Below are 21,235 nucleotides of genomic sequence, written 5' to 3'. Positions count from 1 at the left end.
ACACACACACACACACAACACACACACACACACACACACACACACACACACACACACACACACACACACACACACACACACACACTGTCTATCTCTCTGCCTGTGTGTCTGTCTGTCTCTCTGCCTGTGTGTCTGTATGTCTGTCTGTCTGTCTATCTGCCCGTGCTGTCTGTTTGTGTCACACACACACACACACACACACACACACACACACACACACACACACACACACACACACACACACACACACACACACACACACACAGTGATAGGCTAAACTAAACTAAAATGCCTATTTTCCTTTTGTCCTCTCTCCTTCCTATCTTTTCTATTCATCTCCGTCAATTGTTCCTCTCTTTTCCTTCTCTTTCCACCTTTCACTTAGCATTTCCCTTCGTCTCTGCTCTCTCACTTTCCTTCCTCCCTCCCTCCCTCCCTCCTTTCCTTCCTCCCTCCCTCCCTCCCTCGCCGTCTCCCAGCTCTCCGCCCAGAGACAGACCAGTCAGTCAGTCAGTCAGTCCGGTCTCTCAGTCCAACAACAACACCTACAGTTTATCACACATTTACCTGCGGATGGATTTAAAAACGGTAACGCAACGGAGCCGAATCACCTGTAGGACCACAAAGTAGGGCACCCTTCTAAATGATGTTTCACGGACTTTACCTGCCGGACTTCATTTAATCTGAATTGCAATTACTGACCAGTTTTGGTTAACGTCTCACTCATGGTGGATTACTGTGGATTAATACCGTTTCAATGCAGCCTACTCAGCGTTTTCTGAACCACACAGAGGGGTGACAAGACGCTTAACTTGACATCTGAAGACAATTAACGTAAGTTTGTGTGATGATGCACACGTTGGCTTATTTTACTCATAGGGTTATGTTTTGTTGTCGACAATGACGCATTTTAAAACTTTCAAACACGGCTTTTCCTGAAGCTTACTTTGGGACTGCTGTGAAAAAAAAATATTTAAAGACTAATATTTTATTTAAATAATTTTCGACTATTAAACGTGTAAAATCTGGACATATTCTTTGGAGATAAAAAAATAAAATAAAATAAAAAAAATGTCACGGTTGCTGTCATAGTAACAGAACACCGGGCGATGCTCACGCGCTTCCAGGGAAGGCACGTTGTCGCGGGCATGGGTGGTTAGCTAGTTTTCCACCTTTCTCATTTAGCCTACAATCAACAAAAACTAAAAAAAACAACAACATGAAGAGGAAACCAGACACCCGCTGAGCTACAGAGAAGTCCATTTTTGTAAGTGATATCATTATATATTTATATTGATTTATATTTGAGACGTTTGACCGTTGCACGTGCCTGCCAGGAGGGAATTGATGCTTTCAGAGCAGCATGTATTTTCATTACAAAGATGGCAATAAGTATGGAGGCTTGTTAGTGCCAGCATCGCATAAAATGTTGACAAAATGAACTAGAGCAGTGGTTCTCAAGCTTTTTCAATAATGTTCCCCCTTTGAACAGTTTTGCTAAGCCATGTAACAGCACTAATAATTTTTGGTAGAAAAAAAAGAGGAACAATATTAAGAGGAACAATACAGCGATGTCAGCGATAGATTTACTAAACAACAGCCTTGGACCTGGAAAACATTTAAATGCTTATGAAAAAAGGTGACAAAACTTGTAAAAAGACGGTAGAAGGAAGGAAGGAAGGAAGGAAGGAAGGAAGGCAAGAATAAACAAAAACTTTGAACAAAAGAGACACCAATTTCAAAAAAGCAATAAAAACTTATAAAAAAAAAACACAATAGAAAAATGGAAGGCAACACTAGGGCGACAGAAGTGACACAAAATTTCAAAAAACTTGGCAAAAACTTTGAAAAGAGCAGAAAAACGCACCTGAAAAAAGGTGACAGACTTCAAAAACAGCGACAAAAACTTTGAAACAAAAGACAGAAGTAACTACAGCCTTGTAACTGAAAAACATTATGTAAAATTTCTTTTTTTAATTGTGCTGTGAATGCTGTCTATTGAAAGGCTGACGCTACCCAGAACATTTTAAAGTTTGAAAGGGGAATATTAACCCCGAAAACGTTGAATATTCCGGAAAAGTTATGAATGTCCTAATCGTGCTGAACGTTTTGATGTTTTGAATGAAGTTCTTTAGCGTTCACATCGATGAAGATTTAGTGGCCGGTTAGGCCTACAAGCACATCTTTTGTTTGTGTTATTACTTTAATTTTTATTGAATTGTCAGTACATTATAACAACAGAACACCTCAGTTTGTGAGTAATACATAGAAAAACCAAACAAAAAAACTAAATAAGGAAACAGGTCCTGTGAGGAAAGGTGATGATTGCCACAAAAATAGAAATATAATGTATACATTTCAAGTCGCTAGAGTATCTTCACCAGGTACCTGTCCCTCTGTACTGTTACAAGTGAAATATGACCCAAGTACAAGACAGTGCATGAGAAATGAATCGTATAGGGGTTGTGCAATATGTTAGGTTTGCTACACGTAGGCTATTGGGGTTGTGCATTATGTCAGTGCATTGTGTCATTTGTGCAATACATAGGCTATTGGGGTCGGGCAATATGTTAGTTGTGCAATATGTCATTGTGCAAGGGCAGTGCTACACTTATTGCAGAGAATGCAGCCAACAGGGTTGTTCAATTAAAGACTGCCAATGCAAAGAGGAGTTAATGTGCTTACTATATAGGGACCTGTCTAATGTATATGAGAGTATTACTATATAGGGACCTGTCTAATGTATATGAGAGCATTACTATATAGGGACCTGTCTAATGTATATGAGAGCATTACTATAAAAAAAAAAAAATTTAAAAAAAAAATAAATTTTTTAAAAAAAAATAATATTATAAAAAAATATTTTTAATATATATGAGAGTATTACTATATAGGGACCTGTCTAATGTATATGAGAGTATTACTATATAGGGACCTGTCTAATGTATATAAGAGCATTACTATATAGGGACCTGTCTAATGTATATGAGAGCATTACTATATAGGGACCTGTCTAATGTATGTGAGAGCATGTTTTGTGTAGCACGAGAGTATGTGTTGAGAGATGCTTATTTTCTGTATTTTGTGTTGTCTTTGTAAAGCTGCGGAACGGACAGAGTCCAAAACTAATTTACCTTTGGGGACAATTAAGTATATCTTATCTTATCTATAGTCAAGTACATTACTCAAAACTAAATGTACATCTTCCCAAAATGACACAACTCCAAAAAACATGTGTGATGTGCTTCTAAGCAGCCACATTGTCTCCAACAATGGCTGGTGTGTTGAAGATGTTTTACTGCTACTCTTAGGTGTAGTAAAAAACGCACCAAATTTACCTACCAGTTAACCCTTGGGTTGAGCCATGAACCTTCCTAAATTGAAAAAATTTACCATTTTTGTCGGGTTTTTCAATGCTTTTGACACTTTGAGGCTTTTTTTTAAATTCATGGTCAATAAACCTAGTTAAAATGACATTATACCTATTTTTCTTTGAAAAAAAAAGCAGAAATTATGAATTATTTTGCATAATAGTTAAAATCAGAGGATGTTGAGTGAATCACAGACTGGTATCTGTCAAAGTTTAGTCAGGAGACTGTTTTGAAACCACTGAAACGAAAGTTACGAATGTAACTAGGGTTCTATGAATCCTGGATGACTGCCAGAGACAGTAAGAATGAAATAGAACTTGTTTTTCAAATGCTATAAAATTGAATAAAACACCCCAAATTCAATGAAAGTAATCGTTTATTTTACCTAGGGAGATTGTTGTATGGAATACATCCATGCATCCATGTTATTTTTGGGCAATATAGTTAAAAAAAACCCTGAGGACAACACAAGGGTTAAAAACCCTCAATTGTTGTTGAATTTGTGGAAGTATGTTGAGTTTCACGTAGGGCTGCACGATATGAGGAAAATATGCGATATCGTTGTTGAATGTCACGATAACGATATTACTTGCGATAAATAAACAGATATTAAAGTGTACTCAGTTCTACATTTCTGCTAACCTGACTCCGCCAGATGGATTGCTTCGCATTTGCTTACCGTTGGAGAACTTTTGGGAAGGGGCGAAAATCCTGGTTAGCTGATTGGATAAACCATCTGTCTATCACCACCTATGTTGGTGATAGACGGGCCAAATCAACCAATCAGATCAACGAAGCGTATGCAAATACAACCACAAGCCAGGCTACCCCTGCTGCTGCTTCAGGCCAAGCATAGCTCGTTAGCTCAGCAAGCTAGCAGCATGTCGGTAAAGGAGATTTGCCATTTGTGTAACGAGAATTTAGGAATAAAAGGCCCCATTTCAGGTTCCCGGTCCATATTCCAAAAGAAGGATCCAAGAGGAAAAAGCATTAGCGAGCGGCTAACAGAATTTGGACTACCGTTGTCTGAAAATACTGGTTAACTGATTGGATAAACCATCTGTCTATCACCACCTAAACCTGCCTCAAAACCAACGCTGATTGGTTGGTCGTTTGGCGAACGGCTCCAAATTTCTCAAGATGCCAGACTGATCTGCGAGTGGAAAACTGGAGCTCGCCAGATCAGGACGCTCTCACGAGGCTACATTTCTGCTGCTTTCGGTATTCTTCTAAAATACAACAAATTGCTTGTTGATTTTGAAACAAACGAAAGGAAATCATTTCTAACATTCTTTTATTGAACAAATTGAACATTGAATTAAACATGAAAGGCACCACTAAAAAAAGAACGAAAAGCAGTTTTCTACTGCTATGTTCTTTCAACTAACACAAAAAATCTCTGAGTATCTATTGCGATATGTCGCAGCCTTTCGCGATACGTATATTGCGCCAGTTGATGTCGCGATGACGATAACAAAACAATATATTGCGCAGCCCTAGTTTCACACATATCGTACCATAGGCTACATCTGATGGAATTTCCACTTTTAGTTCCTTTTCCCACCTTGATTTCCCATCTTGATTTCAAATATAATCACATAATGCTTTTATAAAACATAGAAATGACTTTAACGCAGTTACTATGTGGCCTATAAGCATTCATCATATATCTTATAACTGGATTGAATTCTTGCGAGTTCTCCATTTTCAATTATTTGTTGTAGTAATCTCTAAATTGTATATATCTAAATAAATCCCGATTGTGAAGGGAACATTTTCCTTTAAATGTTTGGAAAGTCTGTAATTCCTTGATGTCTATTAATCGTACGTCACTGCCTTAATAGCTTTTACTGCCAATTCCTTGAATATGGCATCATTAAATCCTGGCTTAAACTGGGTGTCAAAGGCTATCCATCTAAGTACTCTCTGGTCTTTCCTTAGTTCGTCCATCAACTCTCACTGTGACATTGAAACACGGAAACTGAACTTGACATGAGATGGCGCAGTGCTGTAATCGCTTCACATCAGACACTAAAGTAGCACAAAGATTAAACATTAAACATCATGGCTATTCTCCATGTAACCAGTGTCCGAAATTAACTTTTGGACTCACTTTTACTGCCCATTCCTTGAATATGGTATCATTAACTCCAGGATTTAACTGGGTGTCAAAGGCTATCCATGTACTGTAAGTACTCTCTGGTCTTTCCTTAGTTTTAGCTGCCTGACAAAGTTAAACCAGAACTCTCTAGAGCACTAGAAGTTTTGGGGCGCAGAAGTTTTGAATCTTGCACCCGGCGCAGTGCAGTGCAAACCCCGACGCAAATTTCTTTGCTAGTTTAAGACCGATGCAGTTGTCAGTTTCCCGTCCAGCGCCCACGTCGTTTAAATAGCAAATGCACCTACACCCATCTGTGCGCCCATGTGCGTGCTGGTCTTACAGGGAGGTGTGTTTAGGTGCATTCTGGGCGTGCTGGTCTTACAGGGAGGTGTGTTCAGGTGCATTCTGGACATATTGCTATATTGAGGCAGCGGGAAGTGATGGCGCCATTGACCAACAAATCCTGGTCTAAAGTCAATACTGCAGCATTTCATTCTTATTTTAACAGCATATTAGTAAAATGCGCCAGGCTTATGCACAGCGCGCACACACTATGCTTGTTACACATACACACCGGGGAAGCGCAGCTTCACGCCATGCACTTAGGCTACGTTCACACCGCAAGTCTTAATGCCTAATTCTGATTTTTTTGCTCAGATCCGATTTTTTATGGGTCTGTTCACATCACCTTTTAAAATGTGGCCTATATCAGATTTCAGTGTGAACTGTTTGCGGTTTTGAAATGACCCGCATGCGCAAAAGAACAATAACAATGACATCAGACGCAGCACGCTGTTGCACTAAAGTTAGGGAGGTTATGGGGGAAGTCAGCATTTTCACTTTTATTTCAAAACATTTGTGTAATGGCAGCCATAGCATTAATGAGCAGGTGCTGAGGAGGAGAAGAATGAAGAGACAAATTGGCTGTTTTGGTGTTTTGTGGGGTTATGGCTGCTTTTATGTTATGGCGATTTGCACGTCAGGACCGCTACGGGCCTCCACTAAAGTTTCCTCCGGCTTCGCCCTCGCACACGCTCACTCCCCGACGGTGCGAGCGAGACGGGCCGGTGGTGCGCCCGACCCCGAGGGACCGGGATCCCACCTCAGCCGGCGCGCGCCGTCCCTCACTTTCATTGCGCCACGGGGTGACCCTCTGACTCGCGAGCGCGTTAAACTCCTTTGTCCATGTTTCAAGACAGATCGGGTGAGTTGCCGACATCGCCTTTTTATGTGAGCCGATCCCCACCCTGGCGACGCGGTTGGGGCACACAGAGGACAGTCCGCCCAGGTTGACAGCTGCACCGGGAGCAGGCGGCCCCGCCCCTCCCCGCGGGGAGAGAGGGCGAAGCGAGGGTTATTAAGGTAAAAGTCGCATCAAATCCGCCTCGGTTGTTCACACTGCGGCCGGATTGAAAAAAATCTGATCTGGGTCGGATTCAGGACCACATATGGAAGTGGCCTGAATCTGATTTGAAAAAATCAGATCTGGGCTAGATTTGAGTGTTCACACTACTTCTGAAGAAGCCTGACCTGGTCACTTGACCCCAAAAATCGGATTTGGGCCACATTTGCCTGCAGTCTGAACGTAGCCTTAGACTGTTAAAATAGGGCCCACAAAGTCTATTTTACATTTGACTAATGAGGGGATTTATTTTCTCCTAACATTGACTGAATCTGATAGCCTTCAACGTATGTCTCAATGTCCTTCCATCTAGCAAAATAGTTGTATAATAAGGGGCGGAACTGAGCTGCGTAAAAATAAACTTTGAGATTTGGGAGCGCATTCCTCCTTTATGTTTGGCCAACTGAAGTGTTGCATATTTTATTCTAGGCTTCTTTCCATCCATCCATCTTCGTCCGCTTATCCGGGGTCCGGTCGCGGAGGCAGCAGCTCCAGCAGGGGACCCCAAACTTCCCTTTCCCGAGCCACATTAACCAGCTCCGACTGGGGGATCCCGGGGCGTTCCCAGGCCAGGGTGGAGATGTAATCCCTCCACCTAGTCCTGGGTCTTCCCCGAGACCTCCTCCCAGCAGGATGGGCCTGGAACACCTCCCTAGGGAGGCACCCAGGGGGCATCCTTAACAGACGCCCAAACCACCTCAACTGGCTCCTTTCGATGCAAAGGAGCAGCGTAGGCCTGCACGATTCGGGGAAAAATATGAATCACGATTTTTTAGCTTAGAATTGATATCACGATTCTCTGCCACGATTCTCTTTCTCACCAAGTGTAATGTTTATTGCACACATGAACCATGAAAAAAACAAACAAATTGGCAGGCCCTGAACATGGCTGTAAATAGGCTAATTGAAACGTCTTTCGGACCTCTTGACTTGTACGGCTTCATCGTATTGCACTTTGTGGTTACGTTTGAGGTGCTGGTAAAGATTTGTGGTGTTACCTTGCGGTGCTGCAACGAGGGCAAAGCATGCCTCGCAAATCACATCGGAGTGACCCTCGTCGGCTTGCTTGAATCCAAAATACTTCCACACCACCGAATGAGAGCCTTTTTTTCGGAACGAGTTCGGTATGAGACTGGGTGAGAGAGTGGTTGGCTGATTCTCATCACTAGTACCTGGGTTTTCATCAATATCCATTTGGTTTATTTCCGAACTACCGAGTGAAACACTTGACTAAAAGGCGCTTTGTCATTGGCCGAGGGTGAAACCCTGAACTTTGTGAGAGCTGTCCTACCAAAATAAAGGCCGAAAATTAAAATCCAAGTCATTTAAAAATTAAATCGTGAACAGAGTGGATCGAGATAGCGATTTTATAACGATTTATCGTGCAGGCCTAGAACAGCGGCTCTACTCCGAGCTCCTCATGGATGACTGAGCTTCTCACCCTGTCTCTAAGGGAGACGCCAGCCCCCCATCTCGGCTGCTTGTACCCTGGATCTCGTTCTTTCGGTCATGACCCAGCCTTCATGACCATATGTGAGGGTAGGAACGGAGAGCTTTGCCTTCTGGCTCAATCTAGAAAAAAGCATGTCCCAGGTTAAGAACTGGTGTTGAGGGACCTCTACTGGCAAAGCTTGAAATACATCTATCAGTCCAGGTATAGTATCTTAATTACGCTAATCTTACTACTAAAATCCAATGGGTGGGTGGACCATCTTTCAGTATCTTTTTTTAATATTTCGGTTGATTGAATTATAGTTTGCCTCATATAATTTGTTTAGATTTTTAACTATTTTCACCCCTACTTTATTGATTGATTATCCCATCATACATCATATCTTATTTCCTTTTGAATATGTCAGCTTTATTCATGACATATTTCTTGGATGCATCATTTTCAAAACAGGCTGAATCTGAAACGATGACTCGACTAATTGATTAGTCTGACTACCAGAAAAATAATCTCCCAACTATTTTGATAATCGATTCATCTTTCAGTAATCTTTCATGCAAAAACAGCAAACTAATTCTTTTTTTTAGCCTCTCAAATATAGAGATTTTTTCTCTGTTTTCTATAACGTTAAACTAAATATCTTTAGGTTTTATTTCTTTATACTATTTTCTGACATTTTATAAACCAAATGATAAACCGATTAATTAAGAAAATGATCAGCAGATTAATTAATCGATAATGAGAACAGTCGTTAGTTGCTGCCCTGACACACAGACATTACAACAACTTTGTCATCACTCAGGTAATGTAGCGGAGTCTGTTATGAAAGTGTCATTAAATCTGTTATTTCTTAGGTGGATCTCAAATGTCGGAGCCAGTATTTTAACGTTTTTGATGACTAGTGTTATTACAGGATGACAATGTGTTTCCCCCAGTCTGAGATGTACATGAGGGCAGGCTGAGAAAACACTCATCAGTCAGGGGTTTTCACGCCATTATAAGGTTTATGTGCAGCACCCGAGCCGTTTTGGGGCAGCACCTAAGCCAAATTAATGCAACTGAAAGACTTTTCTCATATCTAATGATTGTAGTTAGACTTCTTTAGCTTTAAGTTTTGTCTTTAAGCTTTTTGAGTGCTATTTATGTATGATCTGCTCTCGCTTTTCGTACCGTTTAAGACACAGATATGGTGATAATAACGGTCCAAAATGATGTAGAAAAAGCCACAAAGAGACACAAACCGACTACAAAGAGACACAAAAAGAAGCACAGAGACCAAAAACAACCCCAAAGGAAACAGAAAGGACCAAAAAAAGAGACGCAACACGACTACAAAGAGACACGAAATCCCACAATGAGAGAAAGTATGTACGGGGAGGTTGTTTTTTCTTTATTGAAAAACGGTACGTTTCCTTGAGGAAGGACGGCTAAACCACCCACCAAATACAAGCACCCAAGTCTTTTACAGAGCTAGGGAAAAAGACACTCATCACCTGAGGTGGGCAGAGCTGACAGGAAAATTGTCCTCTCATTTTCCAGCTTCGGGGAGTTTTTCTCCCACGACTAAGCATGGCCCCGAACTCACAAAGGCCACTCAGGACTGACGTGGACGAAATGATTACGGTGAATTGGACCTTGACAAACCAAAGCAAGTCTCAGTGTCCTGACTGTGGTATCAGATTGTAGTTACAGGAGGAAGTACGCTTTCTCTCGGCTAAAATAGCAGCTAGGACTTCATTAGTGTTGCATGTTTTGATAATAGAGCTGCAAAGATTAATCGATTGGTTGTCAGCAATTAAATTAATCGGCAACTATTTTAATAATCAGTTTGAGTCTGTGACAGTAAACTGAATATCTTTGATAGCATCCTTGAGGCATGACAAGACATTTGAGGACTTCTTTGTGTGTGTGTGTGTGTATCTGTCTCTGTGTCTGTCTTTTGTGTGTGTGTGTCTGTCTTATGGTGTGTGGGTGTGTGCGTGCGTATGTGTGTGTCTGTGTGTCTTTTTGTGTGTGTCTGTGTGTCTTTTTGTGTGTGTGTCTGTCTTTTTGTGTGTGTGCGTGTGGTTGTGAGTCTGTGTCATTTTGTGTGTGTGTGTGTGTGTCTATGTGTTTTTGTGTGTGTGTGTGTGTTTTTGTGTGTGGTTGTGTGTGTATGTGTGTCTGTGTGTCTTTTAGTGTGTGTGTGTGTGTGTGTGTGTGTGTGTGTGTGTGTGTGTGTCTGTCTTTTTGTGTGTGTGTGTCTCTGTGTGTCTCTGTTGTGTCTCTCTGTGTGTGTCTCTCTGTGTGTGTGTCATTTTGTATGTGTCTGTCTTTTTGGGTGTTTGTGTGTGTGTGTGTGTGTGTGTGTCTGTCTTTTTGTGTGTGTGTGTGTCTCTGTGTGTCTCTGTTGTCTCTCTCTGTGTGTATCTCTGTGTGTGTGTGTGTGTGTGTATTCTGTGTGTGTCTGTCTTTTTGGGTGTTTGTGTTTGTGTGTGTGTGTGTATATGTGTGTGTGTCTGTCTTTTGTGTGTGTGTGTCTCTGTTGTGTCTCTCTGTGTGTGTCTCTGTGTGTGTGTGTGTGTGTGTGTATTTTGTGTGTGTGTTTGTGTGTGTGTGTGTGTGTGTGTGTGTGTGTGTGTGTAAAGGTCTCGAGGCTCCTTCAGAGGACTCACCTCGTTTTAGAGCCCAAACAACTAATCCATTCCTCCAGAAAACAATCCCCAGTTCTAATCAACAATGAAAATAACCCTAAATTTAAAAATGTCTCTCTTGTGTTGTATCCACAGTTGACGGCGATACGTTATTGAGCCGTGGTGGGAGTGGACCACCTGCTGGGCCGGAGCATGGCGTATCGGAGGAATGGCGCCGCTCTCCTGCTGGTTCTGCTGGTTCTTCTGGACCTGCATCCGGTCTCTGGCCGATCATCTCGCGATCACCGCGGCTTGAGACGCCAACCCCGTGGGCACCCCGAACGCCCTCTGGCGCTCCAGAACATCACGCTGGCTGTCATTTTACCCCAGAGCAACACGGACTACCCGTGGGCTTGGCCTCGCATCGGGCCCGCGCTGCAGCGAGCCATCAGAACCGTGAACGAAGACCCGACCCTGCTGCCTGACCACCACCTCACCTACGTTTTCAAGAACAGCGAAGACAAAGACGGCATCTGCTCCGAGTCCATCGCCCCGCTCATGGCTGTGGACCTTAAGTTTGCGTACAACCCGTGGGCGTTCATCGGGCCCGGCTGCTCCTACACTTCGTCCCCGGTCGGCCTCTTCACCACCCATTGGGACGTTCCCATGGTTACGGCGGGCGCCCCGGCCGTGGCCTTTTACGGCGGAGTCTACCCGTCCATCACCAACACGGGCCCCACCCACAGGAAGCTCGGCAAGTTCGCCCTGAGGATCTGCGAGCACTTTGGGTGGAGGGAGCACGTGATGCTCATGTTCAACGACAACAAGGTGGACGATCGGCCGTGTTACTTCGCCGTGGAGGGTCTGTACACCGAGCTGAAGAGCATCAACATCACGCTCGTCGACAGGGTGTTCGAAGAGAACAAGCTGCCGATCAACTATTCCCAAATCATCGCCGACATTCAGAGCGACGGCCGAGGTGAGTTGCCAGACCAAATGTTGGTTAATTTCATTGTAGATTTAATTTGAAGTGTGAGTGGGGAACTAAGAGATTATGAGAAAGTAAGATGTTTCCACTGCATTGCACAAACTAGATGCTTTCAAGAGTCCATTTAGTTCTTCAAGACTGAGACCTGACCTGGGACCCTATATTCAGACCCCCTCTACATGAATACGGATATTTCTTTAAGCAGATATTTCTCCTCTCTGTTTCAAATAATACAAATAAAAACAATATTCCACCTTCATTTCAAAATATCTTCTTCCTCACTACAACGCAAAAACGACAACAAATGCTTGCCGGGCCACTAGGCAGCGAGGTGTCCTGCTGTCGTGGTGTCGGGGGGTGCGCAGATCGAATATAGGGGAAACCCAACGGTTATTTGCCGTTATTTTTGGCATAAAAAAACCCTGTTTGGCCTGGCAGCGATATTACGAATCCCACTATGGCCACGCCAAGACCCGCCCTTCAATAGCATTCACACACCACTATTGGCCAGGCGTCCATGCTTACATGTAGGGGTTCACTATCCTGACCAATCACAACCCTAACCTAACCACTTTCGAGGTCAGGCCAGTCACTGGCTGCCTCGGGCGGGAACCGTGTTTAGCGTGGCTACTAAGGTGGGATTTGTAATTTGTGCAGCCTGGCGGCTTGCTGCAGGGAAGCATTGGACTTATTTTTTTTGGCATTTTTTTGGAGGTATTTCCTTATACTCTTATGTGTACTGGTACTGTTTGGCATGTGATGGTGAGGTGTGATTGGTGAGGTGGGGAGTGGTTGTTGTTGGGAATTGGAGTTGTTGGTTTGTTTTTTGGTGTATTGTACAGGAGGCATGGCGCGAATTGTAGCATATTGTACCGTCACTCGGATAAGTCAAACAAATCTGATCATATAAGAAAATTTTTTTTGCCGACAGGGCCTCAGTCTTATCAGGTGTTGCAGGGTCCAAATTGCCTTTTTCACAGCAGACATTCTGACTTGACATAGCAGGAAAAACACAGGTGGAAATAATAACATTAAGTGTTCCAGAAAGCTATTTGAATGAGCCAGCACGCACAGTGCCAGGACCTGCAGCCAGCATTAATGGTATTAAACGCACCTGTGCTTTCCCCGCTGTGACCGGTCAGAACGTCTGCCGTGAGAAAAAGGTCATTACCCGAGACTCGCTGCTGCAAAAACAACCAGCGTTCCGGCATTGTTAGCCTTGATTGACAGTTTGGGGGTTGACGGGAAACATGAGGTGAGAGAGAATGAGCAAAAAGAAACGCGGACCCGAAATGTCACGGTTACTGTTTGGTTTCAGTGTCTTTCTCTAGCTTTGGGGGAGACTTAGGAAAAATGTTTAAAAAAAAGCCCAGACATTATGTGTCTTTGTGGAGTTTTTGTGTCTCTTTGTAGTCGTGTTGTGTCTCTTTTGGGTCATTTTTTGTTTTCTTTAAAACTTGTTTTGGGTCTCTGTGGTCATTTGGTGTCTCTTTGTAGTCGGTTTGAGTCCCTTTGTGGTAGTTTTGCATCATTTTGGACCGTTATTAGCACCATATCTGTGTCTAAAACCTTGGAAAAGCTAGAGCAGGTAATAAATACATAACACTCAAAAAGCTTAAAGACAAAACTTCAAGCTGAAGATGTCATCATTAGATCTGAGAAAAGTCTTTTTGTTACATCGGCTTATGTGCTGTACTTTCTTTTGAAGGTAAAGTGTGCTGGCAGGGTTCAGTAGGATTTCCTTTGTGCATAATCGTCACCCTGCGAATGCTTCCGATTAGTTGTGCGTCTGTGATGTCTGTGGCGCTGCAACCAGGGCTTTACACTGACACATGCCAAACCGCCAAAAAAAAGGTTTGGCATTTTTGCTTGAAGGTGAAGAATGACTGAAATTATTCATCGATTATGAAAATTGCTGCTGCAGATGGATGACGACCAGTGCTTTTTCCCCTGTGTATTTTATAGGGCTGCTCCCTCTTAGTCGATTAGTCGACTAATCGGTCGTTTTGGTCTTAGTCAACTTAGATTTCTTTAGTCCATTGGTTATGTTTGATGCTTTTTTTCATGCTGAATGACTTATTTCCAAGAAACGTACGAGCACATCTCTGGTAAACACAAGAATTAAAGTGGTGCTTTTAGCAGGAATCTTTGCAGAGAAACTCAGATTTACAGATCTGTCGATTAAATCAACTAATCGATTAGTCGATACAATTGAATGAGTGTTAGTCGACCTAAGAATTTCTTCACTCGAGCACAGCCCTAGTATTGTTCTGCTTCCCACGGGAACCCCCCCCCCCCTTACATAAGCCAGTGGTACGCTCCCGTACAGGAGCTTCCTGTCGTCCCGTCCTGTCGTCCCGTCCTGTCGTCCCGTCCTGTAGGCGTTAAGGATCAGCAGAATAAGAGAAGTGACAGTGAACAAAGACGGCTAATGTTACGCGTCAGCTGGTTGCTGCACAGATCAGAATCCAAATCTGATTTATTGGCCAAGTATACTCACACACACAAGGAATTTGACTTTGTAAGGTGTTAATAACTCTCTATACATTCAACAAATAGACATCTAGTAGTAAACATTCAATAGACAAATAGTAATATAGACACATACTGTACAATATTGAGACAACAATATACATATAGGCACATATCAACATAATACAAATAAGACATAATATCAATACAAGTACACGTGGAGTGGGATGTGCAAAAAGTAATAGTGCAAAGTAGTGTGCAAGATGCATATTGGAAGTCTGTAATGTGTAGAGAAGTGGGTGAGTGGCCAGAGTGGGGGTGACCCCACTTATCCTCAGTTCAGGAGAGTGATGGCGGTGGGAGAGAAGCTGTTCTTATGTCTGGTTGTTGTTGTGTGCAGGGAGCTGTAGCTCCTGTCAGAGGGGGTGGGGGAGGTTAAAGAGAGTGTGGGCAGGATGTGGGGGGGCTCTTTGGTGATGTTGTCACTGCCAATGATTTTTTTTCAGCTGTCCGAATTGCGTGTTGTAATCTGCATTTGTCCTGTTTTGTGGCTGCCCCCAAACCAAACGGTGATGGATGTGCAGATGATGCATCAATGACCCTTTTTTTTAATAACAACATGTACGCAAACTAGTTTCCTCATCAGTTCCTCTGAGTAGACCTTTATGTGTTATTCACTTTAATCAATATAGATAGATAGATAGATAGATAGATAGATAGATAGATTTTTATTGATCCCAAAAAAATGGGAAATTCCAGCATTGCAGCATCAAAATATCAGACACACAGCACACATACAGACTATACCTGAAATAATAGGATACAATATACAATGAAATAATAATAAGATAGAATATAAGAACAAACAATTTAGTTGGGAAATAAAACTGTTTAACTAGTAGAAATGATATGACCCAGGTGAGAACACTGCTTCCAGGATGTCTGTAGTTCTGCCATATGTTCAATTTCGTCTTTCTGTGCTTATGTATTTATTGTGATATTATATATTATTGTTAGAATACATGGAAAGGAATATGTATATCTATGTATCCAAGGAAAAAAATACTAGCTATACTGCTGTTATTTTTATATTATATGACTGTTTTGTCTAAAAATGTTGTTTTATGTTTTGTGTGGACCCCAATATGTTCTGTATTATATAATAACACAAATATGCCAACTGCAGAGCGACTGAACGAGAAGACAGCAGGGGATGAGCAGTCAAAGTGCACTCGTACGTCTAATCACTTCCCCGTGAATTACCTGCACATAATCACAGGCTGTGATGATTGTCACAGACAAACACGTTGCTATGAAAGGCAGAGGGCTCAATAAATGAATATGTAGCATTTTCCAAAAGAGTATATCTTCTATACTGAAATAATATCAAATTTTTTAAGCCCCTTAAACGTTTGATTTTCACCTCGTATTGAGCAACTTGGCGACCCAAAAGTGGAGTTATAAGCTTCCTCTGTGTCAGTGGATGTCCACAGCAAATTCTTTCCAAATATTTTAAGATTAGTCTTAAGATAAGACTTCGGACTTTAACATGAACCTAGTCTCACATTGCCAGCTCTTATCTCCACAGCGCTGTGGAGGAAGGTCTGGCTACACCGCAGATGCATTCTGGGACGCTCTGGGTTGTTTGCATTTCTTTAAACCAATCACAATCATCTTGGGTGGCGCTAAGCTGCGGACGCAGCGACGCTGGCTCTGCTAAATAGTCTCAGGAAGGAACTTGTTTTGGTGGAGCATTTGCACCCTGCAGAGGAAAACTCTGCATCCAATATTACATGCAGTTAACTGTTGACACAATAAGGTAGCGTGAGCTATTTAAATGAGCTGACACATGGTTAAACCTCATTGGCTCTTACCAGTGTATCTCCGTGTGTACTTCGTCCACAGCAATCCCACCAATCTGTCCCAAAACGTCCCAGTTAGAGAGGAAACGCCCTAAACATATTCTTTGTAAATCTTTACAATCATTCCCTGGAAGAACCAAGCAGGCCTGCCTTAGCCTAGAAATCTGGACCACCCTAGCGGCAGCAAATGTAATTTGCAGCCAGGGTCAGTCTAGCAGCTCTCCGTTGGCTTGCGAGCTGGAAAAACCAAACTCTAGTCAGGCCAATCACATCGTGTATAGAGTCGGTGGGCGGGGCTTACGGCTGCTGCTGCTGCTGCTGGTGAACAGAGGTCTTCTGGAAGACTTGGAGTTCAGCTTTTCTTTGAGAAAAGAACAAAGAACGGCACTGAAGTCATTCTTAAAAAAGGAAGATGTGTTCGGAGTTTAAAGTTGAATCTATCAACTAGCGTTGCTCTGGTTGGTTGTAGCGCTTTCCTATTGCGTGCAGAGGGAGTTTGAAAGACAACCGTTTATCCCGCCCCCTCGGATTGAGCCCTGACCAATGGGGAGTTCCCAGACCCAACATCTGGATGTGGGGCTGGCTGGTCAGGCTAGGCCTGCCTTGTTGCACCATCCAAATGTTCTTCAAAAAGATATTCAGTTTCCTGTCCCAGAGGAGAGAAGAAACTAGAACAATATTCACATTCAACAAGCTGACATCACACAAGTTTCACAGTTTTTTCATAAAATAAAATGACTTAAACGGATTAATCGATCATCAAAATAGTTGGCGACTGTGCCCGGATAGCTCGGTTGGTAGAGCAGGCGCACATATAGAGAGGTTTGCTCCTCTACGCAGCGGCCGCAGGTTCAACTGTGACCTGCGGCCCTTTGCTGCATGTCATCCCCCCCCTCTCTCTCTTTCTCCCCTTTCATGTCTTCATCTGTCCTGTGAAATTAAAGGCCTAAAATGCCCCCAAAAAATAATCTTTACAAATAGTTGGCGATTAATTTAACAGTTGACAACCAATCAACTAATCTTTGCAGCTCTAATGGCATAATAAAGCTTATCATCTTGCACATTATTCTCTCTCTCTCTCTCTCTCTCTCTCCATTTCTCTGTCTCTCTGTCTCTCTCTCTCTCTCTCTCTCTCTCGGTCTCTACCTCCCTCTCTCTCTCCCTCTCTCTCTTTCTGTCTCTCTGTTTCTCTCTCTCTCTCTCTCTCTCTCTATTTCTCTGTCTCTCTGTCTCTCTCTCCCTCTCTCTCTCTTGGTCTCTACCTCCCTCCCTCTCTCTCTCTCCCTCTCTCTATTTCTGTCTCTGTTTCTCTCTCTCTCCCTCTCTCCCTCTATTTCTCTGTCTCTCTGTTTCTCTCTCTCTCCCTCTTTCTCCCTCTCTCTCTCTATTTCTGTCTCTCTGTTTCTCTCTCTCTCCCTCTATTTCTGTCTCTGTCTCTCTCTCCCTCTCTCTCTCTCTCTATTTCTCTGTCTCTCTGTCTCTCTCTCTCCCTCTCTATTTCTCTGTCTTTCTGTTTTCTCTCTCTCTCCCTCTCTCTCTATTTCTCTGTCACTCTGTCTCTATTTCTCTCTCTCTCTCTCTCTCCTTCTCTCTCTATTTCTCTGTCTCTCTGTTTCTCTCTCTCTCCTTCTCTCTCTCCCTCTCTATTTCTCTGTCTCTCTCTCTCTCTCTGTCTCTCTCTCTCTCTCTCTCTCCCTCTCTCTCTTTCGGTCTCTCTCTCGTGGACAGTTATACAAACCCTCTGCTCGTCATGCTTTTCTGCCTATCTCTGTCATCTTTTTCCCCTGTCCCAGCGACCCGGCCGGCCAGCTCCGGTTGTTAAGGCAGACATTAGCTGCTGTTCCTGTGCCTCAGGGCGCCATCAGGGCCTCAGCAGCAGGAGCCAGAAATCTGAGCTGTGATCGATGCGTCCACTGGCCAGACTACAGCTCGCCGCTGTAAATGGCTCTGCCCCGAGGACGCGCCGGAAAAAGGCTGCATCAGGGAATGATGCGGCACATTCACAGACAGAGGAAAAAATGTCCTTCAGAGCAACCAGAGGTGGAAAGGAACTAATTACCAGGGATTGACCGATACTGGATTTTTAAGGCCTGATAACGATACCAATTATTAGTAGTTAGTGAAACCGATGAGTGATATTTGGAACCCATATGCATTTACAGTGAAAAGTTGTCTACAGAACAGGACACGTTCTACTGGTTGGACAGTATAAAACATACTGTATAAAGAGAACAGGACATGTTCTACTGGTTGGACAGTATATAATATACTGTATAAAGAGAACAGGACATGTTCTACTGCTTGGACAGTATAAAACATACTGTATAAAGAGAACAGGACACGTTCTACTGGTTGGACAGTATATAATATACTGTATAAAGAGAACAGGACATGTTCTACTGGTTGGACAGTATATAATATACTGTATAAAGAGAACAGGACATGTTCTACTGCTTGGACAGTATAAAACATACTGTATAAAGAGAACAGGACACGTTCTACTGGTTGGACAGTATATAATATACTGTATAAAGAGAACAGGACATGTTCTACTGCTTGGACAGTATAAAACATACTGTATAAAGAGAACAGGACACGTTCTGCTGGTTGGACAGTATATAATATACTGTATAAAGAGAACAGGACACGTTCTACTGGTTGGACAGTATAAAACATACTGTATAAAGAGAACAGGACACGTTCTACTGGTTGGACAGTATAAAACATACTGTATAAAGAGAACAGGACACGTTCTACTGGTTGGACAGTATATAATATACTGTATAAAGAGAACAGGACATGTTCTACTGCTTGGACAGTATAAAACATACTGTATAAAGAGAACAGGACACGTTCTGCTGGTTGGACAGTATATAATATACTGTATAAAGAGAACAGGACACGTTCTGCTGGTTGGACAGTATATAATATACTGTATAAAGAAAACAGGACATGTTCTACTGGTTGGACAGTATATAATATACTGTATAAAGAGAACAGGACATGTTCTACTGGTTGGACAGTATATAATATACTGTATAAAGAGAACAGGACATGTTCTACTGGTTGGACAGTATATAATATACTGTATAAAGAGAACAGGACATGTTCTACTGGTTGGACAGTATAAAACATACTGTATAAAGAGAACAGGACATGTTCTACTGGTTGGACAGTATATAATATACTGTATAAAGAGAACAGGACATGTTCTACTGGTTGGACAGTATATAATATACTGTATAAAGAGAACAGGACATGTTCTACTGGTTGGACAGTATATAATATACTGTATAAAGAGAACAGGACATGTTCTACTGGTTGGACAGTATATAATATACTGTATAAAGAGAACAGGACACGTTCTACTGGTTGGACAGTATAAAACATACTGTATAAAGAGAACAGGACACGTTCTACTGGTTGGACAGTATAAAACATACTGTATAAAGAGAACAGGACACGTTCTACTGGTTGGACAGTATAAAACATACTGTATAAAGAGAACAGGACATGTTCTACTGGTTGGACAGTATATAATATACTGTATAAAGAGAACAGGACACGTTCTACTGGTTGGACAGTATAAAACATACTGTATAAAGAGAACAGGACATGTTCTACTGGTTGGACAGTATATAATATACTGTATAAAGAGAACAGGACATGTTCTAATGGTTGGACAGTATAAAATATACTGTATAAAGAGTATAACAAGAATTTTATATATAGTATATATATTTAAAAACGTTCTACTGGTTGGACAGTATAAAACATACTGTATAAAGAGAACAGGACACGTTCTACTGGTTGGACAGTATAAAACATACTGTATAAAGAGAACAGGACACGTTCTACTGGTTGGACAGTATAAAACATACTGTATAAAGAGAACAGGACACGTTCTACTGGTTGGACAGTATATAATATACTGTATAAAGAGAACAGGACACGTTCTACTGGTTGGACAGTATATAATATACTGTATAAAGAGAACAGGACCGCTTCTACTGGTTGGACAGTATAAAACATACTGTATAAAGAGAACAGGACACGTTCTACTGGTTGGACAGTATATAATATACTGTATAAAGAGAACAGGACACGTTCTACTGGTTGGACAGTATATAATATACTGTATAAAGAGAACAGGACACGTTCTACTGGTTGGACAGTATAAAACATACTGTATAAAGAGAACAGGACACGTTCTACTGGTTGGACAGTATATAATATACTGTATAAAGAGAACAGGACACGTTCTACTGGTTGGACAGTATATAATATACTGTATAAAGAGAACAGGACACGTTCTACTGGTTGGACAGTATAAAACATACTGTATAAAGAGAACAGGACACGTTCTACTGGTTGGACAGTATAAAACATACTGTATAAAGAGAACAGGACACGTTCTACTGGTTGGACAGTATATAATATACTGTATAAAGAGAACAGGACACGTTCTACTGGTTGGACAGTATATAATATACTGTATAAAGAGAACAGGACACGTTCTACTGGTTGGACAGTATAAAACATACTGTATAAAGAGAACAGGACACGTTCTACTGGTTGGACAGTATAAAACATACTGTATAAAGAGAACAGGACACGTTCTACTGGTTGGACAGTATAAAACATACTGTATAAAGAGAACAGGACACGTTCTACTGGTTGGACAGTATAAAACATACTGTATAAAGAGAACAGGACATGTTCTACTGGTTGGACAGTATAAAACATACTGTATAAAGAGAACAGGACATGTTCTACTGGTTGGACAGTATAAAACATACTGTATAAAGAGAACAGGACATGTTCTACTGGTTGGACAGTATAGTGTCTCCCCCTGTTCTTTCTGACCACGGTGGGAGATCTGGAGCAGGAGAAGTTGACCCTCTCCTTGATCTCATGTTATTAATGGAGAAGGAGAACCAGGAAATGAGTTTGGGGGTGCACAGTGCTACCGAGCCA

At 42.1% G+C, this 21,235-nt stretch overlaps 1 protein-coding gene across 2 annotated transcripts in view; it reads left to right on the top strand.

Moving 5' to 3' along the window:
• Positions 1 to 510: 510 nt before the first annotated feature.
• Positions 511 to 21,235, top strand: part of LOC120563179 (atrial natriuretic peptide receptor 1-like) — a 125,379-nt gene continuing 104,654 nt past the window's right edge. Inside the window, exons 1-2 of one of the 2 annotated variants that reach the window (XM_039807335.1) lie at positions 511 to 834; positions 11,093 to 11,915. In XM_039807335.1, the coding sequence (XP_039663269.1) occupies positions 11,150 to 11,915 (766 nt within the window). In that variant the 5' untranslated portion in view covers positions 511 to 834; positions 11,093 to 11,149. Of the gene's footprint in view, positions 835 to 1,118; positions 1,268 to 11,092; positions 11,916 to 21,235 lie in introns of those variants that run through there. The other variant, XM_039807336.1, reaches the window with a different exon arrangement.

The sequence above is a fragment of the Perca fluviatilis genome, chromosome 7 (assembly GCF_010015445.1).
Source record: "Perca fluviatilis chromosome 7, GENO_Pfluv_1.0, whole genome shotgun sequence".
Lineage (NCBI taxonomy): Eukaryota > Metazoa > Chordata > Actinopteri > Perciformes > Percidae > Perca > Perca fluviatilis.
Note: the sequence above shows the minus strand (reverse complement) of the source record. Positions and strands in the feature narration are given on the sequence as shown.